Source organism: Ranitomeya variabilis, chromosome 2, assembly GCF_051348905.1.
Source record: "Ranitomeya variabilis isolate aRanVar5 chromosome 2, aRanVar5.hap1, whole genome shotgun sequence".
NCBI classification, from domain to species: domain Eukaryota; kingdom Metazoa; phylum Chordata; class Amphibia; order Anura; family Dendrobatidae; genus Ranitomeya; species Ranitomeya variabilis.
The window spans coordinates 338,301,237-338,328,149 of NC_135233.1; the positions used below are offsets into that span (position 1 = coordinate 338,301,237).

Sequence of the window (26,913 nt, forward strand, 5' to 3'; positions counted from 1 at the left end):
TACGACAGGGGATTAGGGAACCTGTCCCCTACCCCAGTATCTTTTGTGCTACACTGGACCCCCCCGTGGGACCTGCTTTCATCCGTGTGGGTATACCACGTCTACAAATCGGTGAGATCGAACCAGTTTTTATCCTGCACAGTTTTCGGCGTGAGCACGTTTAATTGTTTAAATATTGTCTATTTTAACCATATTAGTAAAAGTTATGTTTTATGTTATGGGTCATACTCTTCCTGCTGATTAAGACAAAAATGATGTTTGGCAGCAGTTACACACATTTCAGGTAAAAAAACAGCTGTCCCTTCAAGACTGGTGAACAATAAATCAGCCCCTATATGTTCCATCACTGGACCAGGTTCTGACCCCATGCAGGAATTGGTCAGTGCTGAAACACATTTAGAAGATACTCGCATTCCCCCTAAAATTTAATACTGGAATATCTTTTCTTAGAACTGTGCATTGTGCCATTCCTCTGTCATTCTTACTTGAAATATATGTGTGTAGCAATTGGGTATCATTATCTTTGTCAGTAGGATGTGACAATGTCCAATCAATTCTGACAGTGCCATTTTGGCTCGGGAATGGGACATACAATATTGAATAGGGGCAATTAATTAACAATTTACTCCTGCCTTTCCAGGTATGTTAATAGAGGAACAAAATGCAATTTTAAGAAATGTGCTTTGGTATTTGGAGAATATAACTACTTACCATAAGAGATATGTTATGCTTCATTATGCTTAGTTCATACATGCCAAATAGCTCTGAGTTTTCTAGAACCCATAATTTGCCATGATTTTCTTCACTACATGTATCAGCACATAATTTTGACTTGATTTTCTCTATATAGCAGCTTACACAGATACAGAGAAAGACAAAATACAAGTACACAGAACCAGATACAAACAGATGTATTCATTTTAGATTCCTCGATATCGACTCAAGGAAAGTCAATCCATTCTATACATGTCAGGTCTAAACACAAATTCATAGTAAACTTACACAGAAGATAAAGTGGCTTACACCTAGTAGAATAGTGAAAAAGTAAAAATAAACAGTTAATTCTGGGGCAGAATCTATCAAGCTTTCCAGACATGTGTCTTCCTCAGCCATGTCATCTTGGATACAAACCACTCCATTGTGAGTGAAGACCTCCGAGGTTGTCCTGTAGGACAATGCAAAGACACAGTTCAAACCTCGGATTGTTCCTTCGTAGTTTACCATCCAGTTGGCAATCCAAGCCAGGCTACAGTCACAGCTCCAGGGGTTATAAGAAAGAAAGACACCTTTCAGCTTGGGCATGCGAGAGAACAGATAACTAGGAAGAGAGGTCAAGTTATTTTTGTTCAGCTGAAGGAACTGAAGTTGTTTCAGGGATGAGAAAGCGTTGTGCGTGATTTGTGTTATACGATTGTTATTAAGATGTAATTTTTTCAATTGGACGAGACTGTTAAAAGAGCAGTTGACTTGATCAATCTTGTTAGCTTGTAGGTACATAATCCTTAACTGGCCTAATCCACTAAAAAGCTGATTAGGCAAATGGGATATTGAGTTATGTCCTAAATTTAGCACGCTCAGTTTATTCAGTTGGCTGAAGGCTTCAACTTGAATGCTCCAAATCCGGTTTCTTCGTAGATTAAGATCTTCCAAGCCCAGTTGAAATTTGAAGGAATTTTTTCCTACTGCTCTTATGCAATTGTTTTCCAGAGATAACCTGGTCAAGTTGTGAAGTTTCCTCAATGCCTGTGGGATGTATTGCATCTTATTGGAGCCTAAATCAAGAAATTCCAAAGATGACACGTGAGAGAACACAAGAGGGTGGATGTCAAAGATGTTACAATGAGACAGATCCAAAGAGATGAGGCTAAAGAGGCCACGGAAGGTGTGAGCATGGAGGTAGGTCAATCTTGGGTTCCAGCTAAGATTTAGTTCTTTTAAGTTGCCAAGAGCAATAAAAGCACCAGGGTACAGGAAAGTCAGGTTGTTCTGATTGAGCCATAGGATTTGAAGTGCTGGTACGTCACGAAAAGTGTTATAAGGAAGGATCCGAATGATGTTCCCGGCCAGGTTAAGCAGCATGGAGGAAGCAGGCAGATCTGAAGGTAGACTTCTAAGCCCAACTTTATAACAAAAAACCTCGTCATCATCAGAACACCGGCAGGCAACAGAGCAGGTAGTGTTACTCACATCGTTGCTTGCCTCAGCAAAATATCCACAGAAGATGACAGAAATGATAGACATTCTAGAATAAATCATAGTAAAGATCCTTGAATCGTAGTCTGGCAGCATAGTTGGGATTGAAATGCGATGGCCGTCATTTAGATGAATGTGAATGGGCCACCGCAAAATCAGGCAGCCAATCAAAAGGATAAGGTCATTATAAGCTGATTACATGTCACAATGTATATACTTAATGTGTCGTTTCCCTGTAAAGTGCTGGTGACATGCTTCGGGATAATTAAGTGAATGCATAGTGACCTGATCATAGGAGCATGACCCTGTGAGATACCAATTTTAAAATAGTGTGTAGCGCAGTGATCTGCAACTGTGACTCTTCTGCAAACCCTGGCAGCACAATTGTCTTATATTATAGAGTGCTGAAATCCACTATATAAAATTGTATATATTGTAGAAGCAAACTATGCAGCTGGGGTCCTCGGAGATAATGGGCATAGCCCTTGTTGGTCTCACACCCTTTGATATTGTATGGGAAGAACCTGTGCAAAACTCAACTCTCCAAGCAAAGTAGATGGCTTGTAAATCAGGAGGTAAGGAAATGCCAGAATGGGTTTGGAAGGCAAACAAACATCATGTTCTTCCATATGTGATGCCCCAGGGTCCTGGTTGTCACAGTGGCATTGCTTTCCTCACAGGGAGAGTGATGTCATGCTTGAAAGCGATGGAGGATTCCTTTTTGACAGGTAATCAGCACATACAACACCGTTCTGACTCCAGGCCAGAAGGGGGAGCTCTACACCCGACTTCAGGGGAGCTGCTCTCTCTGGTCGGGAGGAGTTAGTTGCTAGGCAGTTGGGAAGAATTAGACAGTTGGTGCCAGACAGCAGACTGGACCAGTCTGAGGCAGAAGGACGGGTGAGGGGCCGTACAGCCTGAGGTGCTGGAGCTCCTAGATAGCGAGATACAGAAGGAAGAACAGCCTTTAGCTAACATGCCGGAGAGCGAAGCACAGGAGAGTGACAACAAGGGAGAATATCTGCGACTGGGCTACCTCCCTGATAGAGAGCAGACACCGGTAACCGGAAGACTGAGGTTGTGTCATACTCTAGGAGGCACAGCAGAAATCGATAGGACAGCTAGACTACATGTAACCTGTCTGCCCTAATACCCAGGAGACACAGTGACATATAGAGCCCGGGTCATGATAGAGACCCTATAAAAAGGCTCGAGTCACCTGTCATTCGGGTTTGTGTCCCACTTCAATAAAGGACAGAGATAACTGAGAGGACCTTGCTAAGAAGCCATAGGCAGTAAGGGACTATAATACCACCTCGCTAAGAGGAAGACTTTTAACTCCACCTGGTAAAGCTGGACTCTGAACTCGCTTCCAAGCCAGCCGGACCCTGCCTGCACCTGTGACCGGTACCCTGGACCGAGGCTGAATACCATCTCAGTAAACCAGACTGCAACCCTGTGTCCTCCAATTATTTGCGGCATTCACCATCCCTGCCAAATACACCGGGAGCCCTGGGGACACCGCTTCACCAGTAGGAAGTGACACCATCTTTGCTGCAGCACCATCGCCCCCAGAGGACCCCTTTAAGCAGCGTCAGTCACCTCTGACCGAGAACCACAGGTGGCGTCACATTTTTCACCTATTCAGTGAAATAACGGTAGTACCTTTAGACATTAAAGGAAACCTGTCAATTTGTTCATGTAGTCCTGCCTAAGGACAGCATGTTGTAGAGCAGGAGGAGATAAGTAGAGCGATTAATAGATTTATGAATAATATTCAGTGTAACTTGTATTTAAATCATTGGAATACTTTCTCTTAAAGTGTATAGGGGTCATGTGGGTGGTCCTACTTAATTTAAAAGTGCAGTGTGCAGTCCTTCTCAACAATTCAAGAGTCCAGTAGGTGGTCCCACTTAGCAATTTTAGAGTCTAGGGGTTGTTCCTACTGAGCAATTTGAGAGTCCAGTGGGCGGATCCAATTAGCAATTTAAAGGGAACCTGCCACCAGCTCTGGCCCATATGAGGTAAGGCCAACACCATTTAGGCCTGATATACCGCATTATAGAATGCTGTATATCATCCCCAACCTGACCTGCAAGAGAAAAAACTGGTATTAGACCTACTGGTAATTATGTTTCCAGAAGTCCAGCTTGACAGCACCATGGAGGTCGTCCTTCTCATCTTTGCAGGGACAGGAAACAGATGGAGAGGTTAAAAGGCCCCACCCACCGAACTCCCTCAGTGCTTTTCCAAGTAATACACCATGATTAATGCAACTTAAATTTATTAAACTCCCATACAACGTTAAGACGCAATAGTAATTGGAAATTCATCAGGGAGGGAACTAACCGTGCTGTCAGGATGGACACCTGGAAACATAATTACCGGTTGGTCTAATCCAGTTTCCCAGGACGTCCCTCCTGACAGCAACATGGAGAATACCAAAGTACCTCTTAGGGCTCCTACTCACTTGCGAGCAACTCGGATGAGTCTCGCATGGTAAAACCCGGCTCTGCTGCCGGCACTCAGATCGGAGCGTGCAGCCACATAGGAATACATGCAGCTGCACGCTCCGCTCCTCTGTGCTGGGTACAGTACCGGGTATTGCTGTGCAAGACTCATCCAAGTTTCACGCAAGTGAGTAGGAGCACTTAGGGTGAGACTACTGCCTGGAGAACTTTAACAGACAAACAGCTGAGATTGAAAGGACAGTTTTTTTCTGCCCAGGCAAAGATGACTGAGGACAAATCTTGAAGTACTCAATGTCTTGGGCCTCTCTGATGGTGCAGGAAGGACACTTGTCATGTTGTTTGACATGATCTTCACATGCCGAACTTTTAATAGTGAGCGATTTTGCTTCAGGGCTTCCCACACAACATAAAGTTCTCTGTAATTTGACGACTGAGACTGATTGTTTGGAGGCCAACATCCCTGGAATATCTTCCCTTACAGGTGCACTCCCCAACCTTCCTTGCAGGGATCCGTGGTAAGTACTACACAGGGTGAGGAAATCCATGGGATTCTCTGCCAAAGTTTCCTGGAAACCGTCCACCAGAGCAGTGATTTCCTTACTGCCAGGGGTAAGCAGATTCTTCTCTCAAGCGTAACATGGCGTCTGTCCTAAGAGGATAGGATAGTCCTCTGTTGACTCCTGGGATGGATCTGGGAACACCGAACGCAAGGAATACAAGATGTTAGTAGCCCTAGGATCTTCAACGCCTTCCTGATCAAACTGTGACCCTTCAGGAACAGTTGGACCTTGTCCTTTAGGGACCTGTTTTTACTCTGGTAGGAAGGATGTTCTTAAATTGGAATCCAGTAGGACAACCAGGAAAATCTTTCTGGATCCTAGCTCTACGTCAGATTTCTTCAGATTTAGGATCCAACCTAGATGCCCCAAAGTTGCCATCGTCCTCATCTTGTGAGCCTGAAGTTCTTCCACCAAGTTGGCTATCAGCAGGAAGTCATCCAAGTTTGGGATTATAATGACACCCTTCTGCCTTAGAAAGGCTACAATTTCTGCAACCAGTTTCATTAAGACCCTGGGAGACGAGGCCAGACCTAAGGAAAGGCACTGAAATTGGAAGTTCACTTCTTGCAATGCCGTTCTCCTTCTCGCTTCATGTGGATGACGTGCCCCTATGTCATCCACACAGTCTACTCGGCATCATGCTCCTGCACAGGCGTACTAGAGCAAAGTACAGGGACTGTGTGGATGATGTAGGGACTAGTGATGAGCTAATATACTCGTTACTTGAGATTTCCCGAGCATGCTCGGGGGTCCTCCGAGTATTTGTTAGTGCTCGGAGATTTAGTTTTCATCGCCGCAGCTGAATGATTTATATCTACTAGCCAGTATAAGTACATGTGGGGGTTGCCTGGTTGCTAGGGAATCCCCACATGTAATCAAGCTGGCTAACAGATATAAATCATTCAGCTTCTGCAAGGAAAACTAAATCTCCGAGCACTTACAAATACTCGGAGGACACCCGAGCATGGTCGGAAAATCTCGAGTAACGAGTATATTCGCTCATCACTTGTAGGGACGCATCATCCATATGAAGCAAGAAGGAGGACGGCATCGAAAGTAGAAGGGAGGCACTGGACCAAGACCAGCTATGCCCCTGGGACCGGACCGACCCCACAGTTTAGAAGTAGTATAAAAGTTCTTTTTCTTCTCATTCCGGTCGGGTTGGGGGCAGCATTCTAACGGTGGTAACTTTACCTCATATCAGCCAAATCTGGTGATGGGTTTGCTTTAAGAGTCCAGTGGGCAGTCCTACTTAGCAATTTAAGAGTCCAGTGGACAGTCCTATATAGTAACTGGCAGCTATCTCTGTAGCACTCTCCACTAGATGAATATAATGTTAAAACTATGGTGAAAATTGACACACAAGCAATGCAGAAGAGAAGGGTGAAAATGTAACGGCTTAAGAATGCATATTTATAGGTCATTACTGTGAAAGACTGGCTGAAAATCCCTCTGGGATATCACCGATCAAGTAAAACCAAAGGACTTTTTCTTTCAAAATATACAGTGAATTATGATTCTTCAGGTACAGAGTACATAATAAAGTATCACAAGCTTATATTAAAGCTCCACAATGGATGGAGATTAATGTTTAATGACCAAGTTTATTTATTCTCATAAAACTGTAGTCAAAAGTCTGACAAGTTGGAGCACATCTTTATCTAAAATGATTCATCATACTTCTGATACTAAGTTTTGGGAGCAGTTTGGCTGCATTTTGCCCTCCTCCCTTTTGTTATTGTGAAACAGGTTTGGCTCAACTCTCCGTGATGTTCTACGATCCACAGACCGCCTGAGGAGAGACATCTGTACTCAAGAAGACTCGGCATGGGATGAAAGTTGTGACTGCTGAAGGAGAGGTAGAAAACAACATCCAAAAATAAAGCAAGACACCTCCTTATAATAAAACTAGGAGGAAAAATAAGTCCTGGGCTGTAGTGAGCCATCAACTAAGTGTTAGCCAATGCCCATGGTAATAAAGAGGCCCTGTCACTTGCCATAGGATTTTATATACTAGACTGAAATCCATAAAAATATAAAGATGTTAGAAGAAGGCCTGTTATCAGGTCAAAGGTTGCTAGTTTCCATCATATTTTATTCCTGCCACTCCATTGAGTAATAATTTTTTTTCAAAATCCATTATATGGTTCCAGAGATACTGGACTTTTTATTTAGTGCTACTTTTTATGCTAATTACCAATAGGTTGTGGCTTAGGCTACTTTCACACTAGCGTCGTGCACTGCACGTCGCTATGCGTCGTTTTGTAGAAAAAACGCATCCTGCAAAAGTGCTTGCAGGATGCGTTTTTTCTCCATAGACTTGCATTAGTGACGCAGTGCGACGCATTGCTACACGTCGCAACCGTCATGCGACTGTTGCGTCGTGTTGCGTCGGACCGTCGCCACCAAAAAAAGTTGCATGTAACGTTTTTTGGAGCGTCATGTCCAGTATTTCCGACCGTGCATGCGCGGCCGGAACTCTGCCCCCGCCTCCCCGCACCTCACAACGGGGCAGCGGATGCGTTGAAAAACAGCATCCGCTTCCCCCGTTGTGCGGCGCTTGCACAGTATGTGTCGGTGCGCCGCAACGTCGCATTGCGACGTGCAGTGCACGACGCTAATGTGAAAGTAGTCTTACAGGATTCCCTGTCGGTGGGTCTTTAACTGTTCTGCGTTATTACTCTGTAAAGAATGCCCTCTCAGTAAAGTCCATAAAAATAAGCACTGAATAAAAAGGCCCACATATCTGGAACTGCATAGTTGGTGATAATCAGGGGATCAGTGGTAATAAAGATTAGAGTAAAAACTGTCCACTTTGGTAACAGGTCCTCTGTAAGGACAAACCTTGGAAAACCAATTTTGCAGCACAGTTTACATTAAAGGGAACCTGTCAGTAGGATTGTGCACAGTAACCTGCAGACAGAGTCAGGTTGGCGCCATTATGCAGATTAAAATGATACCTTCATTGATTAAATCAGTCTTGCGGTTGATGTTTAATCTTTATTTTCAGTTTTGAGTTAATTACATTCTCATGCTTCAGGGCGGCATATGAGAGGTCTTCATGTGGTGCTTTAATTAGGTATTCATAATGAAGACTGCTGACAGGTCACTGATCCCTCACTTGTGACTATAAACACCGTGTGCACTGCTATATAGTGGTGCTGAGACTAGGTTCCCAAACCATCTAGTCAATATGAAAAAGTCTAGAACTCAACTTAAGCATGAATAGTAGATTTATTCGTAGCACTTGACGTCCTGAGTCCTGGTTTCTTCTTATATTTCTGTCCCCGTCTTGTTTTCTTCTGGGGTAACGGCGTTGTCCTAAAAAAGAAGGAGGTGGCATTGAGGATGATGGAACTAGGAACTCACTCGATTGTTTAGTTTGGGCGAGGATATTTGCGGTTTCCTCTGCGTTGTATGAAAACGTGGAAAGGGTGGACATGACCTTTATAGCGTGCAAACACGTACGGGAAAGTACACGTGACTATAAACACCGTGTGCACTGCTATATAGTGGTGCTGAGACTAGGTTCCCAAACCATATGAAAAAGTCTCAGGACGTCAAGTGCTACGAATAAATCTACTATTCATGCGTAAGTTGAGTGCTAGACTTTAAAGGTCATGTCCACCCTTTCCACGTTTTCATACAACAAATCGAGTGAGTTTCTAGTCATCCCACCATGGGAAATCCGTGGGAGGGATTTGGAACGTGAACTTAGATCCATGGTGAACCTTGAATTACATTGTGCCACCCTCTCGGAGTATCTACGGGTGCAACGCATCCCTAGAGGCTTACGGGTTCCTCTGCGCCCTACACTCTTTAGAGAATCACCTGATTTTTGCGCAAAATTTGAGCACATCCTTAATAAGTGTTCTTTGGATCTAATTACACTGACAGTAGAACATCTTCAATGAGCCATTTCAGACAACTCAGAAAAAATTAAAACTATTGAAGCCCAATTGTCCACGACAGGCACGCCAGATGAACTAAATTCCCTTAAAGCTGAAGTCCAAGAACGCATCAACCGCCACAAGAAGGATATTGAATTAAGAAAGCGCAACAAATTTGCCAGGGACGCAGAGGACTATAGGAATAATAGAGTATACAGATGGCAGGACAGCTCTCGGCGCACGAATATGCGCACCAACCAGCCTACTTCCTCAGATCTCTCCACCTCGGGATCGGAACACGAACAAGGATCATCATCCTCGATGCCACCTCCTTTTTTAGGACAACGCGGTTACCCCAGAAGAAAACAAGACGGGGACAGAAATATAAGAAGAAACCAGGACTCAGGACGTCAAGTGCTACGAATAAATCTACTATTCATGCTTAAGTTGAGTGCTAGACTTTTTCATATTGACTGATCCCTCACTGACCTGCCCCACCCCCTAGTTTACATAAATATTATATAAAATTAAAAAGAAAAAAAATCCCCTTCTGCAGGCAGGCGCCACGATTTCATCCATAATATGCATTTAATTCTTTTTGATAGTACCCATAAATTCATTAAAAAAATATCAGTTTGATAATGGCGCTGGCGATCCGACAGCTGCTACTGTGCAGGCGGCGCCATCTTGCTAGAGGAAAAAAAAAACTTGACATATAGTGAGTGATATAGAAGATCTAAAGTTTGGCATTCTGTGTTGCTCCTGTGTAAAGAGAAGGGCAAGTGCTACAGCCTCTTTAAAAGGTAGTACCTTATTGACAGAATGTTGACACGTTTCTGGTTTGCACCGATCCTTTATAGAGACTGTAGAACTTCTCCTTCTGTTTACACAGGATCAGAGCAGAGCGGTACATCGAACCCTACCTCTTCTATTTCATGCATGTTAACCGTGTGGCCAAACAAACACCCATTTACAATGTTCTAACTTTTTCCCCACAATACCGTCCTGCCCCTGGGTGAAAAAGAGGAAAGGTTAAAAATAAACATTAACTTAAAAAAAACAAGTGTATTACATCACATATGACGGTACCAGTCCATGGAGTCTTTTAAGAAGCGTGACATTTGATCTTCTCTTGCATCTTTGTGGTCTTGGCAGGGATCGTCTCTTATGAGCCCTGTTTGCTTTGTGCAAATATTTACAATAAAAAAAAAACAAAGCCTTGGTGAAATTAGGATAGTTTTTCTGTCTCATTCAGAACAGTTTTCAAGTTCTCCATCAAATGAGTCATGTTCAAGAAATCAATTGAAAGTCAGTGTACGGATCTGAAGAGACAGGGAACATTGTGTGCAGAAAACAATGTAAGGAGAGAATGCTAAACATAGAGCGGATTACGCTCAGAATATCATCAGATGGTGCGAGGTCAGGAGACAACTCCATGAACCACAATAAGTCATTCACCCGGGGAGCCGGTCCTAAACTGCCAAGAAAAAAGTCATAGTAGGGATGGCATATAGTTTAAGGATACCACTTTTTGTGACCCAAATATATACATTTATATACACACTTTTTTTTTAATTATTTCCAGTCTTTCTAGAGCCATAACTTTATTTTTCCATCAATTTAGATGTGTGAGTTTCTACTTTTGTAGCCCCAGTTTGTTTTTTTTGCTTTTTTTTTTTAATGGTACCATATTGTTGCACATATGTTTTGAATTCATTTATTTGAGGGGTGGTAGGTAAGAAAAAATAACAGAAATTTCACAATTTCTGGGTTTTGTTTTCACTATCCATCAATTGGAATAAGTAAAACGTTAAATTTTCTGTTGGGCCACTGCGATTATGGAAAAATCGTATAGCTTATATGTTGTACTACTTTTCCACAATAAAAAACAAAAGTAAAAAGATTGAATTAAATATTTGATTGTGTGTCAACATCACTTTTTTTCCCTCTGTTATCGGAGATGTGAGAGCTCCTTTATTTTTGTTTTTTTTTGTGGGCTAAATTAACATCCGCATTGCTATCATTTTTGAGTTCATGCAACTTTGATTCCTTTTTATTTATTTTTTTTTTTAAAGGCCGCAAAATCTAGAAAAAAACACTTTTTTTCCCTTCCTTGTCTATTTTTTGGCTAAACAATGTGCAAGTAATTACGGTATATAATTTCATATAATACATTTTTTGCCAATCACAGGCAATGCTTCATCAACGTAATTGGACTTAGTCGGCTACATAGATTGCACCCAATGAAGGCTGCCATCCAGATCAGAAACTTGTATGCTTTTATGTCAATAAAACAAAACTACTATACAGCAGATAAAGTCCAATTGTTTGAGATTTTCATCTCTACACATCTTTAATCTGGAGCTTGGTCTACGACTGCCTAACATTGGTTACCGCACTTGGAGGATACCCCTGATGATCTAACAAAGCTTAAAACCTGAATTCCTGTATCACCAACGTACCTATATGGATTTGTGCCCATGACTTACACAACACCCCGGGGTAAGAGCATATGCCAAGATTCCCTTCTTACAAGCAGAATCTTATTTCATGTTTACAGTGCCATTTCTTCTTTCCGCTTCGTCTGCAAATACAGACAATAACAATAATTGATTACGATCATTTCACTACAAGTTGCGCTATGAATGTGTACCTTTTTTCTTTTCATTTGTTTACATCCAAAAATATTTTTTAATTTTCAAAATTTAAATTTTCTTTTTACATTGATGTCCTATTGAACGTCAGATCCACTGGGCCCGGCCCCTCGACACCCCTGCCGATCAGCTGTTATCCGCCACCTATTGAATTGATTAGGAGGTGGATGTGTAGACGGCCAAGCTCCACAAGTAAGTACTCCCGGCCGGCGGCCACCGAAAACCGCTTATCGGCGGGGACACAGAGCTCCGGACCCCGGCTGAGCAAGAATATGGCATCAATGTAAAAGTAGTGGTGAACCTCTAAGTATTACTTGGCGACTTGACCATGAATGAGCTTGATTACACACATAAAATATACACTGCAATACTTGCATATTGCAGTGTACATGTTGTATACTGCCTGTTACAATCACCAAACTAATATGACAGATCTGAAGGTCTTCATGACAACCCACCAGCAATCCATGATCAAATCGTGAGAGGTGTTAGATAAAATCCCATCCCGGTATCCAACCACTTAAAGGGACAGTCAGCCCCTCCAGCCGTTATAAACTAAAAGAGCCACCTTGTGCAGCAGTAAAGCTGCATTCTACCAAGGTGGCTCTTTTAGTTTTTGTTGCTGTTATTCCCCATAAAAGGTATTTATAATAATGGCCAAATAACTTTCTTTAGACCTGGAGGCAGGTCTGAACCCCTCTCTTTGAAGCGCCAAACTGCCGTCAGTCATATCTTCTGGGGCGCTGGTCGCCGCCCCCTCAGCGCTGTTTTCCTCGGAAATCCGGCGCCTGCGCTGTGCTCTTCTGCCTTGGGCAGGCGCATTGAGCATTGGCCGTCTGACCTCACCTGCTGGGTTGCAGACTGCGCCTGTGCGGGCAGTGCGGCCACCCAGCTACTGAATCCCAGCCCGCAGTGTGTTATGCATTATGCACAGACATCACAATGGGGCAGCGGATGCGTTGAAAAACTGCATCCGCTGCTCCCGGTTTTTTTTTATCACTGCATGCGTTGGCACGTCGCATTGCGACGTGCGTCGTACGACGTTAGTGTGAAAGTAGCCTATGTTGATACTGCTTCAAACAAAAAACAACTTTTTTTTACATTATTGTCTGTTAAAAAAAAAAAAAAAAAAAAAAAAATTTATATCCTGGATGGTTGGCCACCATGGTCAGAGGAGTAGATCACCCGGTGATTGGGACACAATTACAGGACTATATGAAATAGTAGCTGCTGCCATCTGCTGGTCAGAATGAAGTGCACAGCCCAAAAGCCAATCTATCAATTATGCAGTAATGGTGTGGTGGTCACCGAGATGAACAGAACTGAATCTAAGGAACATTTCAGGCAAAGTTGTGTGTGCTAGTGCAGATCTCCAAGGCGGTATTGACCACAACACAACTTTAAGTGATACACCAGCCCAGATAGAAAACTTTCCTGTGCATTACATGTGTAGACATCACACTCTTTCCTTCTTTTTCCCCCACTTCCTGTTTCCAGAATGACAGATGCAGACGAACTAGAAAGTCTGAAGCCATCACCACCACTGGCACAGGATGGATCAGCGTTGATGTCCTAAGCCTTGCGCTCATCCCTTCGGCAGCGAGGTCTGCCCAACACCGCCACTGAGGGTGGTGACACGCGTCGGGTATTTGTCCAACCTGGCTTAACTCCGTATGGGTCCCTTTTATTGCTAGTACCACTCCATGCTATTGGACATGGGTGGTCTGCTTTGCCTGTGCCTCTAACCTTTACATGCTCAATTGTGACCTGCTACTCAGCTCGCTGCTAATTGATGCTATTTTGGAACCTTGACATATTAACCTTGGCTATTTATGCCTATATTTTCCAAAATCTTATGTGCCTCATATGGGTATGTTTTTCACGTTTTTTAATGCATTTTCGCTTATATGATTTCTGCTTTATTTCATCCATGTTTCTGAGGTACCGTATATTGTGAGTATTGGTTCTAAAACGGAGTGAAGCTAATAAAAACAAGCAGTTATGCATTCGTTTCAAACACTGCACAGATGGATATTTATTGGGCATAGGACACATCATCTTGATATGCTGTTTATATAGAAACTAGGGTACTGTACATATTACATACACTTTGGAGTTTTGTCTTAGATGGTTGGCTCCATTATGAGCCTTTTGTATGTTTAAGCATGTGTGACGACTTAGCAAAAAAAAAAACAAGACATTAAAAACACAGCATAAAAAAATGATTATTTTTATTTGACAATTTTCCTGCCTCAGGTGATCCCCTTTAATGACCTATTCCTTTTCTTTTTTGTAATGACGTGTGTCCAACACCTACCATAACCTATGTGACCATATTATGCATGTTAATTCAGGTGTCCACTCTACCTTTTCTGCTAAGGATGCCAAAATCTCAAAACAAAATTCAATATAATATTGCAGTATGGTAGCAAATCCCTGGACAGACCTCAAACCACATCACCACCACTGGGTGACCATATGTAAAGAGTGCAAACCGCTCATGACAGAGTAACATGAAATCATGTTTTTCTCTAGGTTTTCTTGTGCCATACATCTCGGGATATGTTTGAGCCTAAAGGGGGAAAAAAGGTAAGAAAGGACAGATTTGTACACCTACGCAATGGAGAATGATGGCTAATCAATTGGGTGCCCCCTTTTTATAACATACTAATGGGTCCTATGGACAGTAACTTCTAGGAGTTATCCACCATAATGATATTGATGATCTCTTAAGGAGATCCTGGCACCAGGTTTTCCCAACAAACTATGGCCACCAACTTGCACACCTTTTACAGCAGTCTTTTACAGCAGTCTAGCAAGCCGCTTAAGAGTCCCCAACCCTCTCTATCGAACCAAAAAAATTACCCATTATAAAAATGTCCTCCCCAAAAGGAGTGGTCCAGACTTCGGGGCATCGCTGGTCTTGTTTCGGCACCTCCCCTATCCCACGCAATCGCCATTCTCCAGCTTGCTTCATGTGGACGACACGTCCTTAGTCATCCACACAGCATTCCCAATTTTGCTCTTGCGTAGGCATACTGCTCTCTGCCCTGCCGAGCTTTGTTTCCAGGTCATTGGTGCTCTTCGACCTCTCCCGAGAGCATCTGCATTACAGTACATTGCTCTGCTCTCAGAAGGGCGGAGAGAAGTACATGTCTGCTCAGGAGCGATCTTGGGGGTGCTAAGTGGATGACGTAGGACACGTTCTCCACATGAAACAGTGAAGGAGGACACAGATTATAGGATATGGATCTAGAATAAAATTATATATACTAACTAGCTGTACTACCCGGCTTCGCCCGGGTTAATGACTGCTGTTAGCAAAATAGAATGTGTTAACAAAAATTTATTCTGCACACAAAAACCACAAAACAAATAGATAGAAATGTAATTATTAAAAGGCAAAAACTAAGCAAATAGAAGCATTTCACAACATATATTAGCTTTGTTATACTGAGAATGTCTTTGTTGCCTATATTAACCAATCAGAGCTCAGGTTAATTAACTGTAGCAAAATAGAAGCTGAGCTGTGATTGGTTGCTATTGGCAGCCTGATAAATCCCCAGCCAACAGGAAGCCCTCCCCCCTGGCAGTATATATTAGCTCACACATACACATAATAGACAGGTCATGTGACTGACAGCTGCCGTATTTCCTATATGGTACATTTGTTGCTCTTGTAGTTTGCTTATTAATCAGATTTTTATTTTTGAAGGACAATACCAGACTTGTGTGTGTTTTAGGGCGAGTTTTATGTGTCAAGTTGTGTGTGTTGAGTTGCGTGTGGCGACATGCATGTAGCGACTTTTGTGAGATGAGTTTTGTGTGGCGACATGCGTGTAGCAACATTTTGTGTGTTGAGTTGCATGTGACAGGTTAGTGTAGCAAGTTGTGTGCAGCAAGATTTGTGCATGGCGAGTTTTGCGCGTGGCGAGTTTTATGTGTGGTGCATTTTGAGTATGTGCAAGTTTTGTGTGAGGCAACTTTTGCATGTGGTGCAACTTTTGTACATGTGGCAATTTTTCTGTGTGTGCAAGTTTTGCATGAGGTGAGTTTTCCATGAGGTGAGTTTTGCACGTGTGGCGAGTTTTGCGTGAGCCTAGTTTTGCATATGGCGAGTTTTGCATGTAGCGAGTTTTGAGTGGTGACTTTTGTGTTTCGACTTTTATGTGGCGAGGTTGGTGTGTGTGTGTGGTGAAATGTGTGCTGAGGGTGGTATATGTGTTCAAGCACGTGGTAGTGTGTGGCGCATTTTGTGTTTGTGTTCATATCCCCGTGTGTGGTGAGTATCCCATGTCGGGGCCCCACCTTAGCAACTGTACGGTATATACTCTTTGTCGCCATCGCTCTCATTCTTTAAGTCCTCATTGTTCACATCTGGCAGCTGTCAATTTTCCTCCAACACTTTTCCCTTCACTTTTTCCCCATTATGTAGATAGGAGCAAAATTGTTTGGTGAATTGGAACGCGCGGGGTTAAAATTTCACCTCACAACATAGCCTATGACGCTCTCGGGGTCCAGACGTGTGACTGTGCAAAATTTTGTGGCTGTAGCTGCGACGGTACAGATGCCAATCCCGGACATACACACATACATACATACACACATTCAGCTTTATATATTAGATATACCTGTATGTAATCTCCTGTATATAGTATATACCTGTGTGTCATCTCACCTATATATAGTATATATCTGTGTGTCATCTCCTGTATATAGTATATACCTGTATGTCATCTCCTCCTATACATAGCATATACCTGTGTCATCTCCTCCTGTATATACTATATACCTGTAGGTAATCTGCTCCTGTATATAGTATATACCTGTGTGTCATCTCCTCCTGTATATAGTATATACCTGTATGTCATCTCCTCCTGTATGTAGTATGTACCTGTATGTCATCTCCTCCTCTATATAGTATATACCTGTGTGTCATCTCTCCTGTATATAGTATATATCTGTGTGTCATCTCCTCCTGTATATAGTATATACCTGTGTGTCATCTCCCCTGTAAATAGTATATACCTGTGTGTCATCTCCTGTATATAGTATATAGCTGTATGCCATCTCCTCCTGTATTAGCCCTCGTTCACACGTTATTTGGTCAGTATTTTTACCTCAGTATTTGTAAGCTAAAATGGCAGCCTGATAAATCCCCAGCCAACAGTAAGCCCACCCCCTGGCAGTATATATTAGCTCACACATACACATAATAGACTGGTCATGTGACTGACAGCTGCCGGATTCCTATATGGTACATTTGTTGCTCTTGTAGTTTGTCTGCTTATTAATCAGATTTTTATTTTTGAAGGATACCAGACTTGTGTGTGTTTTAGGGCGAGTTTCGTGTGTCAAGTTGTGTGTGTTGAGTTGCGTGTGGCGACATGCATGTAGGGACTTTTGTGAGATGAGTTTTGTGTGGCGACATGCGTGTAGCAACTTTTTGTGTGTCGAGTTGCATGTGACAGGTTAGTGTAGCAAGTTGTGTGCAGCAAGTTTTGCGCATGGCGAGTTTTGCGCGTGGCGAGTTTTATGTGTGGTGCCTTTTGAGTATGTGCAAGTTTTGTGTGAGGCAACTTTTGCATGTGTTGCAACTTTTGTGCATGTGGCAATTTTTCTGCGTGTGGCAATTTTTCTGCGTGTGCAAGTTTTGCGTGTGGCGAGTTTCGCACGTGTGGCGAGTTTTGCATGTGGAGAGTTTTGCGCGTGGCGAGTTTTGAGCGGCGACTTTTGTGTTTCTACTTTTATGTGGCGAGGTTGGTGTATGTGTGGTGAAATGTGCACTGAGGGTGGTATATGTGTTCGAGCACGTGGTAGTGTGTGGCGCATTTTGTGTGTGTGTTCATATCCCCGTGGTGGTGTGATTATCCCATGTTGGGGCCCCACCTTAGCAACTGTACAGTATATACTCTTTGGTGCCATCGCTGTCATTCTTTAAGTCCCCCTTGTTCACATCTGGCAGCTGTTAATTTGCCTCCAACACTTTTCCTTTCATTTTTTCCCCATTATGTAGATAGGGGCAAAATTGTTTGGTGACTTGGAAAGCGCGGGGTTAAAATTTCACCTCACAATATAGCTTTGACGCTCTCAGGGTCCAGACGTGTGACTGTGCAAAATTTTGTGCCTGTAGCTGCGACGCCTCCAACACTTTTCCTTTCACTTTTTCCCCATTATGTAGATAGGGGCAAAATTGTTTGGTGAATTGGAAAGCGCGGGGTTAAAATTTCACCTCACAACATAGCCTATGACGCTCTCGGGGTCCAGACGTGTGACTGTGCAAAATTTTGTGGCTGTAGCTGCTACGGTTCAGATGCCAATCCCGGACATACATACATACATACATACATACACACACACACACATTCAGCTTTATATATTAGATTACCAGTCAAAACTTTGGACACATCTGTTCATGCACTGGTTTTACTTCATGCTGGAATGTGCACTTTGCAAATTTTCAGCTTTCAATCTGAATCTACAAAGGAGGAATCACTAAACAAGTAGTAAAAAAAAAAAACCCCAAAACATGTGAAACCAGAATGCGAGTTAAATCTTCGATTCCTCAGAGTATTCCCCTTTTAGGCTACCTGCCCACATTGCAGAATAGAAGCAGATTTTTCCTTAACAAAACTGCACACCCTTGCCAGGGAAAATGCATGCGGATTTTGATGCTTTTTTTGTCGCGTTTTTCCTAAGTGTATTTTTACAAGTCGATGGCGGCATCGCCGTGATTCCACAAAATAAATGAACATGTTGCGTATTTTTTCGTAATGCGATTCCGCTGCGGGAAAATACCCAGATGTGCACAGCAATTGCGGAATGCAATTAAAATTAATAAAGATGCGCTTTGTTAGCGTTTAAGCGTTTCCGCAGCAGAAAAATGCGGCGGAAACACAAAAAAACGCAAAGTGGGCACACAGCCTTACTCTAAAGACTACTTTACACATCTTCAAGTTTCATTAGGCTGTGATCTGGAATGGATTACAACAGTCTTTAAGGAGTTCTCAGGAGTACTGAGCACTTGTTGTCTGCTTTAGTCCAACTCATCCCAAACTATCTTGATTGTGCTGAGGTCAAGTGATTTGAGGCCACATCTAAGGCAGCACTCCTGTCCTCTCTATTACATTGCCCTTATATAGCCTGGAGGTATTTTTGTGTTTTGGGACAGTGGTCACTGTGACAAGCCCTTGGGTTAAGTACCTTTTTACGGGCATCTAATGCTTGAATTCACACTGAGGTCATGTGTATACTATGTGGATTGGGTGGCAGATAGTTAATATTACATATAGCGGATTTTACTAGTACCATGGTTTTGGTCCATATAAATACATTGGTTATACAAAGGATTTACTCCGTTCTAAACTAGGGCCTTCGTCTTTGTTACACTTTGTGTTATTTTGTGATTTAATTGTGTCAACGGTATTTATAATAAAATGTACTATTTTTAAACTGAAATGTTTTCGTGTGTATGGAACTCCATTTTTTCATGCGTTTGAATATTCTGTTCTAGAACAGCTGTGGATTAAGGCTGTGCACTGACTGTATGGAATGGTCTACCAACAATGCCTCTGCAAGACACCTGCCGGTCGCAAAAACTTTCTGAAGGCCGGTGATTCCACAAATGAACTCTTGAAGAGGCATACCTGTTCATTGGAAGCTAATCCAGATGACTAGCTGAGGTCGCTACTTGAGTGAATTCGAAGGGACTGTAAAGGTGCCAGAGTAAAAAGGGGGTACTTTGAGGAATCTAAACTTACATACTCTAGTAAAGGAACACACGTGAAATAAACCACTTATTTCTATGTTTTTGGTGCCTTCAGCCTGAATCAAAAATGTGCAGATTCCAATAAGAATAAAGGATTTTTTCCCTTTCTATATATTTTTTAACCTATGTCAGTGCAGATACAAATACATGTGTCTTGGCTGTTTATTAAAATAAAGAAACAGAACAGATGCTGAAACATTTTCTTTATTTGTATTCTGCTTTACCTCAATATTATCAACAGCATAAAACAGCAGCATGATCTTAAAAGTATAGCAACAAGTTGCCAAAGCGGTATTGCAAAAATGTGTAATATAGAGGTTAATTCTTTGGCCCTACATTGCACTTTCCTGGCTGCAAACATTGCAGACATACCGCTCATGTGCAGTGTGCGGTCTCTGGCACAAATGAACCCAGCATCTCCAGATAAAAGTCGGTTTTATAGCAGATAGATATTTAAATAAAAATTGTTACAAAAAATAAATGTTCATGCAGGCCTTATACAAAAAAAGGGAAAAAAATATTCTTTATGGTAATGCTTGAAGTTTGAACCAAGATGCAGACAAAAATGCATTCAATACTAACTTGGAATGATATGAGGAGATGGCGGCTGAGATGAAAATGAGAAACCCGTACAAAGGGAAGTTTCCACCACGTATGGATCAAATAGCGAATGGGACAATCGTTTCTTAGCATGTTTTCTGATGTCAAGAATTGCAGGTGTAATTTGTGTAGTTTTGGTATGGAATGAAGTCATGTCCATTGGGCACAATATGGTCACCATAGTGGGCGATGGTTTTCTATACTTCAGTATACAGGTCTTCTACTGGCACATAATATATGCGATATTCAATATTTAAGACGGTGTCCCATTATATCATGACTAGAAAGTGAAGAAACATTACTTGGAATGACTGAAGAATGTTCAAAGAATAAACAGGTCAAGTGTTCCAAGTATGAATGCATTTTGGTGTGATCTTGACAGCTCAGCTTGGAAAGAGAGCACTTGAGGCGTACAGCGCTTCTTCCTGAGGATTGGGAGGTTTTTAATGTTGCTAAGCAAATCTTGCCACCGTCAAAAAGAAGTTCTCAACAGGGAGAAAAGGCATCGAACCGTCAGGATTTGTAAGCCATATGCCCCGCGGTGGGTGTCTCACTCCTCCACAGATGGCAATGTGACATTTACACCCTCTTCATTCCTCGACCCATCAAACACGCAAACACCGTCATAACCATTTTGGGCTTCACTTCCACGAGGTCGTCTGGTAAGGCATATACTCTTGCACCAATTCGTCTGGCCATTGATACAGCGTATCTAGAGAAGAACCAAAAAAGTGAATTAATGGTTCTCAAGTTTGTTAGGCTCCTTAAAACTGACACTGAACAGTTTTATACTTCTAGACAGAATACATAGCTTTCGGAAAAAGGTATTCCCATCTCAGTAAGAGATGGTTTAAATATGCCATCAAATGATTGCCAGTCAACATCCACCTTTCCAGAGATCCCTTTCTATTTCCTCTGCACAACAGCACTCCTGACACAGGCATCTGAATGGAGCCACCATGCGTTTGGCAGTGTCAGCACTGGCTCTCAGGGATCGTGATTGCTATGTCATGTGATCCCTATGGCCAATCAGCGCTGGATTCACTCTCGCCACGTAAGTGAAAATCAGACATGCCGAGGAAGTAATGGATGAGGCTGCCCACTTACTTCCTCCAGATGTAGAGACACATTCAAAGGCAGGAAGAATGAAGCCAGAGCGGATTTGCCGCAGGGATCGTGTGACAATGTCAAGCCATTGCAGATAGCGCTGGAAGGGCGCCAACACCGGAGGGGTGTTTGTGTTATTATTTTTCAAGAGGGAAACATGGGGATTGAGAAGGGGGTTGTCCAAGTATTGGGCAACCCCTTTGAGTGAAACTCTTACTGTGGCCAACAGACCAAAGTACATGTACTCAAGTATAGTATTAGTAACCAACATTCATTACAGCAAATCAGAAGTACAGTAGACACTTGGCTTCTGCAACATGACAGAAGCACAGGAGGACTGAGGCTAATTGGATCCAGTGATACGGCCAGCTTCAGAGCAGCGTGAACAGGCTGTAGAAGATATAGAGCCTTCTAGTGGTGTGTACTCTATGCAAATGGCTACTGAAACCAAAAAGTGGTCGGTTACCTAGGCAACAAAATAAACTACAGAATTTAAAACCCCTCCATTTTGAGGACAGGATCTTTAAAAAAGTAAATAGCCAATTTTACACACATAAGAACTTGAGACAACCCCTTTAACAAAAGGTAGCAAAGAAACACTGCAATTACATTAATAGCCAAGACTTACGTGGCATTCTTGTGTTTGTCGTCATCAGAAAGTGTACCACTTTTAACCAGGTCATAGTTAATACTGCCAGGTTGGATGGCATCGATCAGATCCACTACAGGAAGACTAGTGCTGATCGACTTGTCCTGAAGAAGGTAAATAAAATAGAATAAGTGGATGATCTACAAACAAAAGATGCAGACTTCAAGGTGGGAGTTACATAAAAATGTCAAAATTGCTTTTAGGCAATTTATCCTTCCAGTTAAAGGATCACAATGGGATCCAAAGGTGGATCTTGAAGCGAGGCTGGGGAATCAAGTTCGTTTTGTTCCTCAATGGTTTAATGTCAATTATTAAAATTTATCAGAATCTCACAGAATATATACTTGTCAACAAGATATAATTTGGACCCTCTAGTGCAGGGGTCCCCCAACCTGTAGCCTGGGAGCCACATGTGGCTCGGGAGCCACATGTGGTTCGCGGTCCCATGAATTGTGGCTTGCGGCTGTCTGCTAGAACTGGAGCTAATGCACCAAGCTGGCAAACAGGTATGAAGAGCACATTTGAAAATGGTGAATTTTGTGAGTAGCCCTGTAGAGAAGAGCAGATCTGGATGCACATATACTGGTCTTTGGGGTTTTGAGATGATTTAAGTATGGTACGCTGGAGACAAGATGACACCACCTGTCAGAGGTGGTGTTTGAAGCTGGATGTGACAGTGTCTTGGGAGTGCTTTATGGGAGAACACTGAATGGGAAGTATTGTAGGAACCCCTGGATCTTTGCATACTGCTTTGGGGTGATTTTTGTGGAAAAGCTTTGGTTACTATTATGTCTGTAATGGGGACTTTGGTTGCCACTATTGTGAGGGGGGTGGGAGCTGAATGTAGCTCGCGACCCTCTCTCAGAGCTGAATGTTGCCCTCAAGGTCAGAAACGTTGGGGACCTCTCCTCTAGTGCCCAGTTTAGACATCATAGATGGGGCTGAACTAATAGACCTATTAGTCAAATATACCATCAAGAGAGAAAGTGACTGGGGACGAACTAAAAACAATTAAAATCATACAGCAAGGATACATGAACGTCACCTTAAAGTTCTGAATAGAGGAGCTCTTGCCAGCGCCTGCCAAAGATTTGTTCACCCAATTGACAATGATATCATCATTAACTTTCTGTCCATCTCCAAGGTCCTCAAGGACATTGAGCGTATACCTAGTGAATTATCGTGGAAAAATTTGCTTAAACAACATGTATAGTATTTTATTTAAAAGTGACATTGAAAATGTAGTGGTAAGAATTGGGAAAGGAGATTGAAATCTCAAAAGGTTTTTTGTTTGGCAATGCATAGATCAGGGTTATCAGATTTGATTATGATCACTGGATATTGCACATCCAATTGGAAGAGTGTTTCAAGTGGGGTGCCACAAGGGTCAGTCATGACTAGAGATGAGCCACCTCCCTAGTGTTAGGGTTCGGTTCGTCGAACAGGGACGTGTTCGACGAACTGTTCGTCGAACCCCATTGAAACAAATGGCAGGCAAACACAAACACATTACAAACACATGGAAAACACATAGAAAACACCTTAAAAGGTGTCCAAAAGCTGACAAACTGCTCAGGAGACACAACAAACACATGGAAAAGTCACAACTACATATAGTCATGCGAAAAGAAAAGAGGTGGAGGAGTAAAAGGAGGAGGAGACACAGATATAGGCATGTCATGCCCTTCTAAAATCAAGAAAGGCTGGAGTAAAAATCTAAACTCACTCTACCAACACCCAGACGTCTTGACAAAAAAAAGAAAAAAAAGAAATATCTTTAGGTAGAATGGCGGCGGGTCCATTCAGAACACTTTCCTTAGAAGACGTAGTGGTACCCCCGTTGGGAGTTGTGCCAAAAAATGAACCAAATACATTCAGACTAATCCACCATTTGCCATATTCAAGGGGCAGGTCAGTAAATGACAACATTGACGTGGAACCAAGTACAGTACTATGTACTGTATCTCCTTTGACGAGGCAATCAGGCGGGTCAAGACGTTGGGAAGGGGCACCCTAATGGCCAAAACAGACATTGAGGGGGAGTTCCGGTTACTACCTGTGCCTCCGAATAGTGTCCTCCCATTGGGCTGCTTCTGTGAAGAAGCATACTACATAGATCGCTGTTTGCCCATGGGGTGTTCCATATCCTGCTCACTATTTGATGCGTTTAGTTGCTTCCTTGAATGTGTCGTCATGGACGTTTGTAAGGCGGCACATATTATCCATTACCTCAACGACTTATGCCTGGGCCCAAAAGATTTGCCACAGTGAGAAAACACGTGGTAGTCCACCTGTGAGAAGAAGAGAGCTGGAGGGAGAGTGGACACCCCAGAGCCGAGGGGTTAGCTTGAGAAAGAAAGGCGGCGGTGTAGCTTGCTTCGTGGGTGGGGTACTCTGCTGAGTAGCAGAAATTGCTACTAGGCCCAAAAGGATTTCCTGGGCCAGATGCCGTTAAAAATAGTACTTAGGTAAACAGGAGGTGGGTGGGCTACTCTGCTGACTAGCAGACACTGAAGCTTTGGAGCAGACCTCTGAATCCCAGGCCATAGTATAAGTAAACAACTCTGCAGATGACCCCACCCACCTGGAATTGACGATGGCAACGTCCTGTAAAACTCAGCAAGGGGACTAAATAAAAGAGTCTCTATTTTTTCAAAAAAGTCGGCCACAGACACCATTTAAGTGGCATCAATTTCGCCATTTTTTTTTTTTTTTTTTTTTAAACGGTTGGTGAGGTGATTTTCAAAAATCATCAAGCTTTTACTCTCCCCAAGATGACACAGGGGTAGAAAAGTCCTTGCGGATCCAGGATTTGTTCATCTTGATGAACGTTAGTCTGTCTACATTGTCACTGGACAGCCGCGTGCGCTTATCTGTCAGCACACTACCAGCAGCGCTGAACACACGTTCAGACAACGCTGGCTGCGGGGCACGAGAAGATCTCCAAGGCGTGAGTGGCGAGCTCAGGCCATTTTTCAAGATTGGAAGCCCAAAATGAGCAAGGGTCCAGTTCCACAGTCATGGCATCGATGTTAACTTGGAGATACTCTTGTACCATCCTCTCTAGGCGTTGGCTGTGCGTCAGACTTCTTGTCTCCTGTGGCCTTGCAAAGGATGGTCTAAAAAAATCTTGAAACGATTGGAAAAAATTGCTGTTACCACCAGATATGATGTTACTGTTATGGTTAGAGTGATGACTCGATAGTCCCACGGTTGGCACGTTAGAACTCAGAGATTGACTACGTGCACCACTGGTGTTTTGTGGAAAAGCAGATGTTAGATTCTGTAACAGTCTCTGCTGATACTCCTGCATGCGTGAATCCCTTTCTATGGCAGGAATTATTTCGCCAAATTTGCTTTTGTACTGGGGATCTAAGAGTGTGGCAACCCAGTAGACGGCATTACTTCGGATTCGGACAATCCGAGGGTCATGTTGCAGGTAGTGCAGCAAGAATGCACTCATGTGTCTTGCGCATCCAGGAGGACCAAGTCCTTGTTGTCTTGGTGGTGGCGAGGTGAGAATCATGCTTCCTTCGTCTGCCCTCTCCCCCCAACCTCGCACAACAGAAATTTGATCAAGGTCTCCCTCATCTGTTGAGTCATCCATGCCCAGTGCCAGTTCGTCCTCCACTTCTTCCTCGCCTCCTGCACCTTCCTCAACAGTTTGGCTGCTACCATGCGCCCTCGGTAATCCCTCTCCCTCAGCCTCCAATGCCAGCCGCCTTGGTGCTGCCAACCTTCTTGACCTTGGAGATATGATCCCTTCCGCATACGACGACTCCTGTTCCTCCTCCTCTTGTTCCACCACCTGACTCCGGACACTGTGTAAGGTGTGCTCCAGCATGTAAATCACCGGAATGGTCATGCTGATAATGGCGTCGTCAGCACTAAACAGGTTTGTTGCTATTTCAAAACTGTGCAGAATGGTGCATAGGTCCCTGATCTGAGACAACTCCTCCAGCGTGATTTGCCCCACCTCTTGAGCTCATTGGCCCAGGCTATACATCATAACGTATTGCACCAGGGCTCGACGGTGCTGCCACAGTCGCTGCACATGTGCAGAGTTGAATTCCACCATGTGGGCACATCGCATTTCAGCCGGTGAACTGGCAGGGCAACGACTTCTGTAGAGATGCAAGTCGTCAAGCTGCGGGATGCGAACGGCGGAAGTGAGCACACAGCGACCGTGCCCTCTGCAGAAGCCCATCTATTCCGGGATAGTGGGATAAAAATTGCTGGACAACCAGGTTCAAAACGTGAGCCATACAAGGCACGTGTGTGACATTGCCCCGGCGAAGGGCCGCACCCAGGTTTGCAGCATTGTCGCACACAGCCTTCCCTGGCTGCAGGTTGAGTGGAGACAACCATTGATGGAACTCGGTCTCCAGAGCTGACCACAACTCCTCAGCTATGTGACTCACATTTCCCAGACATTTCAATGTAAACACTGCCTGATGCCGTTGAGCCCTGATGACAGCTTAGGCTACTTTCACACTAGCGTCGTACTCGGCCCGTCGCAGTGCGTCGGGCCGACGTACCGACGCTAGCAGTGAATGCGCCGCACAACGGGGGCAGCGGATGCATTTTTCCACCGCATCCGCCGCCCCATTGCGAGGTGCGGGGAGGTGGGGGCGGAGTTCCGGCCACGCATGCGCGGTCGGAAATGGCGGTCCGTCGGCAGCAAAAAACGTTACATGTAACGTTTTTTGCAGCAGACGGTCCACCACAACACGGCGCAACCATCGCACGACGGTTGCGACGTGTGGCAAAGCGTCGCAATGCGACGCTAATGCAAATCAATGGTGAAAAAACGCATCCTGCAAGCACTTTTGCAGGATGAATTTTTTCAACCAAACGACACATAGCGACGTGCAGTTCACGACGCTAGTGTGAAAGTAGCCTTAGTGAGGAGGTGTGCAGGATTCCTTCTGCGCAGTTACAACGCAGGTGGCATTACCAGACAGGCTTTGGGTGCAGGTGGAGGACTGAGAGGAGGTTGAGGAGGCAGAAGCAGTGGAGGA

At 43.5% G+C, this 26,913-nt stretch overlaps 2 protein-coding genes across 4 annotated transcripts in view; both read right to left on the reverse strand.

The window, feature by feature from the left end:
* Window positions 1-976: 976 nt before the first annotated feature.
* On the reverse strand, window positions 977-2,109 carry LOC143809391 (uncharacterized). The gene has a single exon (XM_077292460.1). It carries the CDS (start codon window positions 2,077-2,079, stop codon window positions 988-990), a length of 1,092 nt encoding a protein of 363 aa, XP_077148575.1. The 5' UTR covers window positions 2,080-2,109; the 3' UTR covers window positions 977-987.
* Window positions 2,110-19,724: 17,615 nt separating this feature from the next.
* The window catches only part of PLS3 (plastin 3), a 120,972-nt gene continuing 113,783 nt past the window's right edge, over window positions 19,725-26,913 (reverse strand). For all 3 annotated transcript variants that reach the window (XM_077285377.1, XM_077285379.1, XM_077285378.1), the window contains exons 15-17: window positions 22,938-23,061; window positions 21,872-21,996; window positions 19,725-20,848 (exon numbers count right to left, since the gene is read on the reverse strand). In XM_077285377.1, coding sequence (XP_077141492.1) covers window positions 20,716-20,848; window positions 21,872-21,996; window positions 22,938-23,061 — 382 coding nt within the window. In that variant the 3' untranslated portion in view covers window positions 19,725-20,715. The remainder of the gene's footprint in view (window positions 20,849-21,871; window positions 21,997-22,937; window positions 23,062-26,913) is intronic.

Coding starts and splice junctions, on each gene's coding strand:
- LOC143809391 (XM_077292460.1), bottom strand. CDS start 2,079: ATGCTGCTTAACCTGGCCGGGAACATCATTCGGATCCTTCCTTATAAC.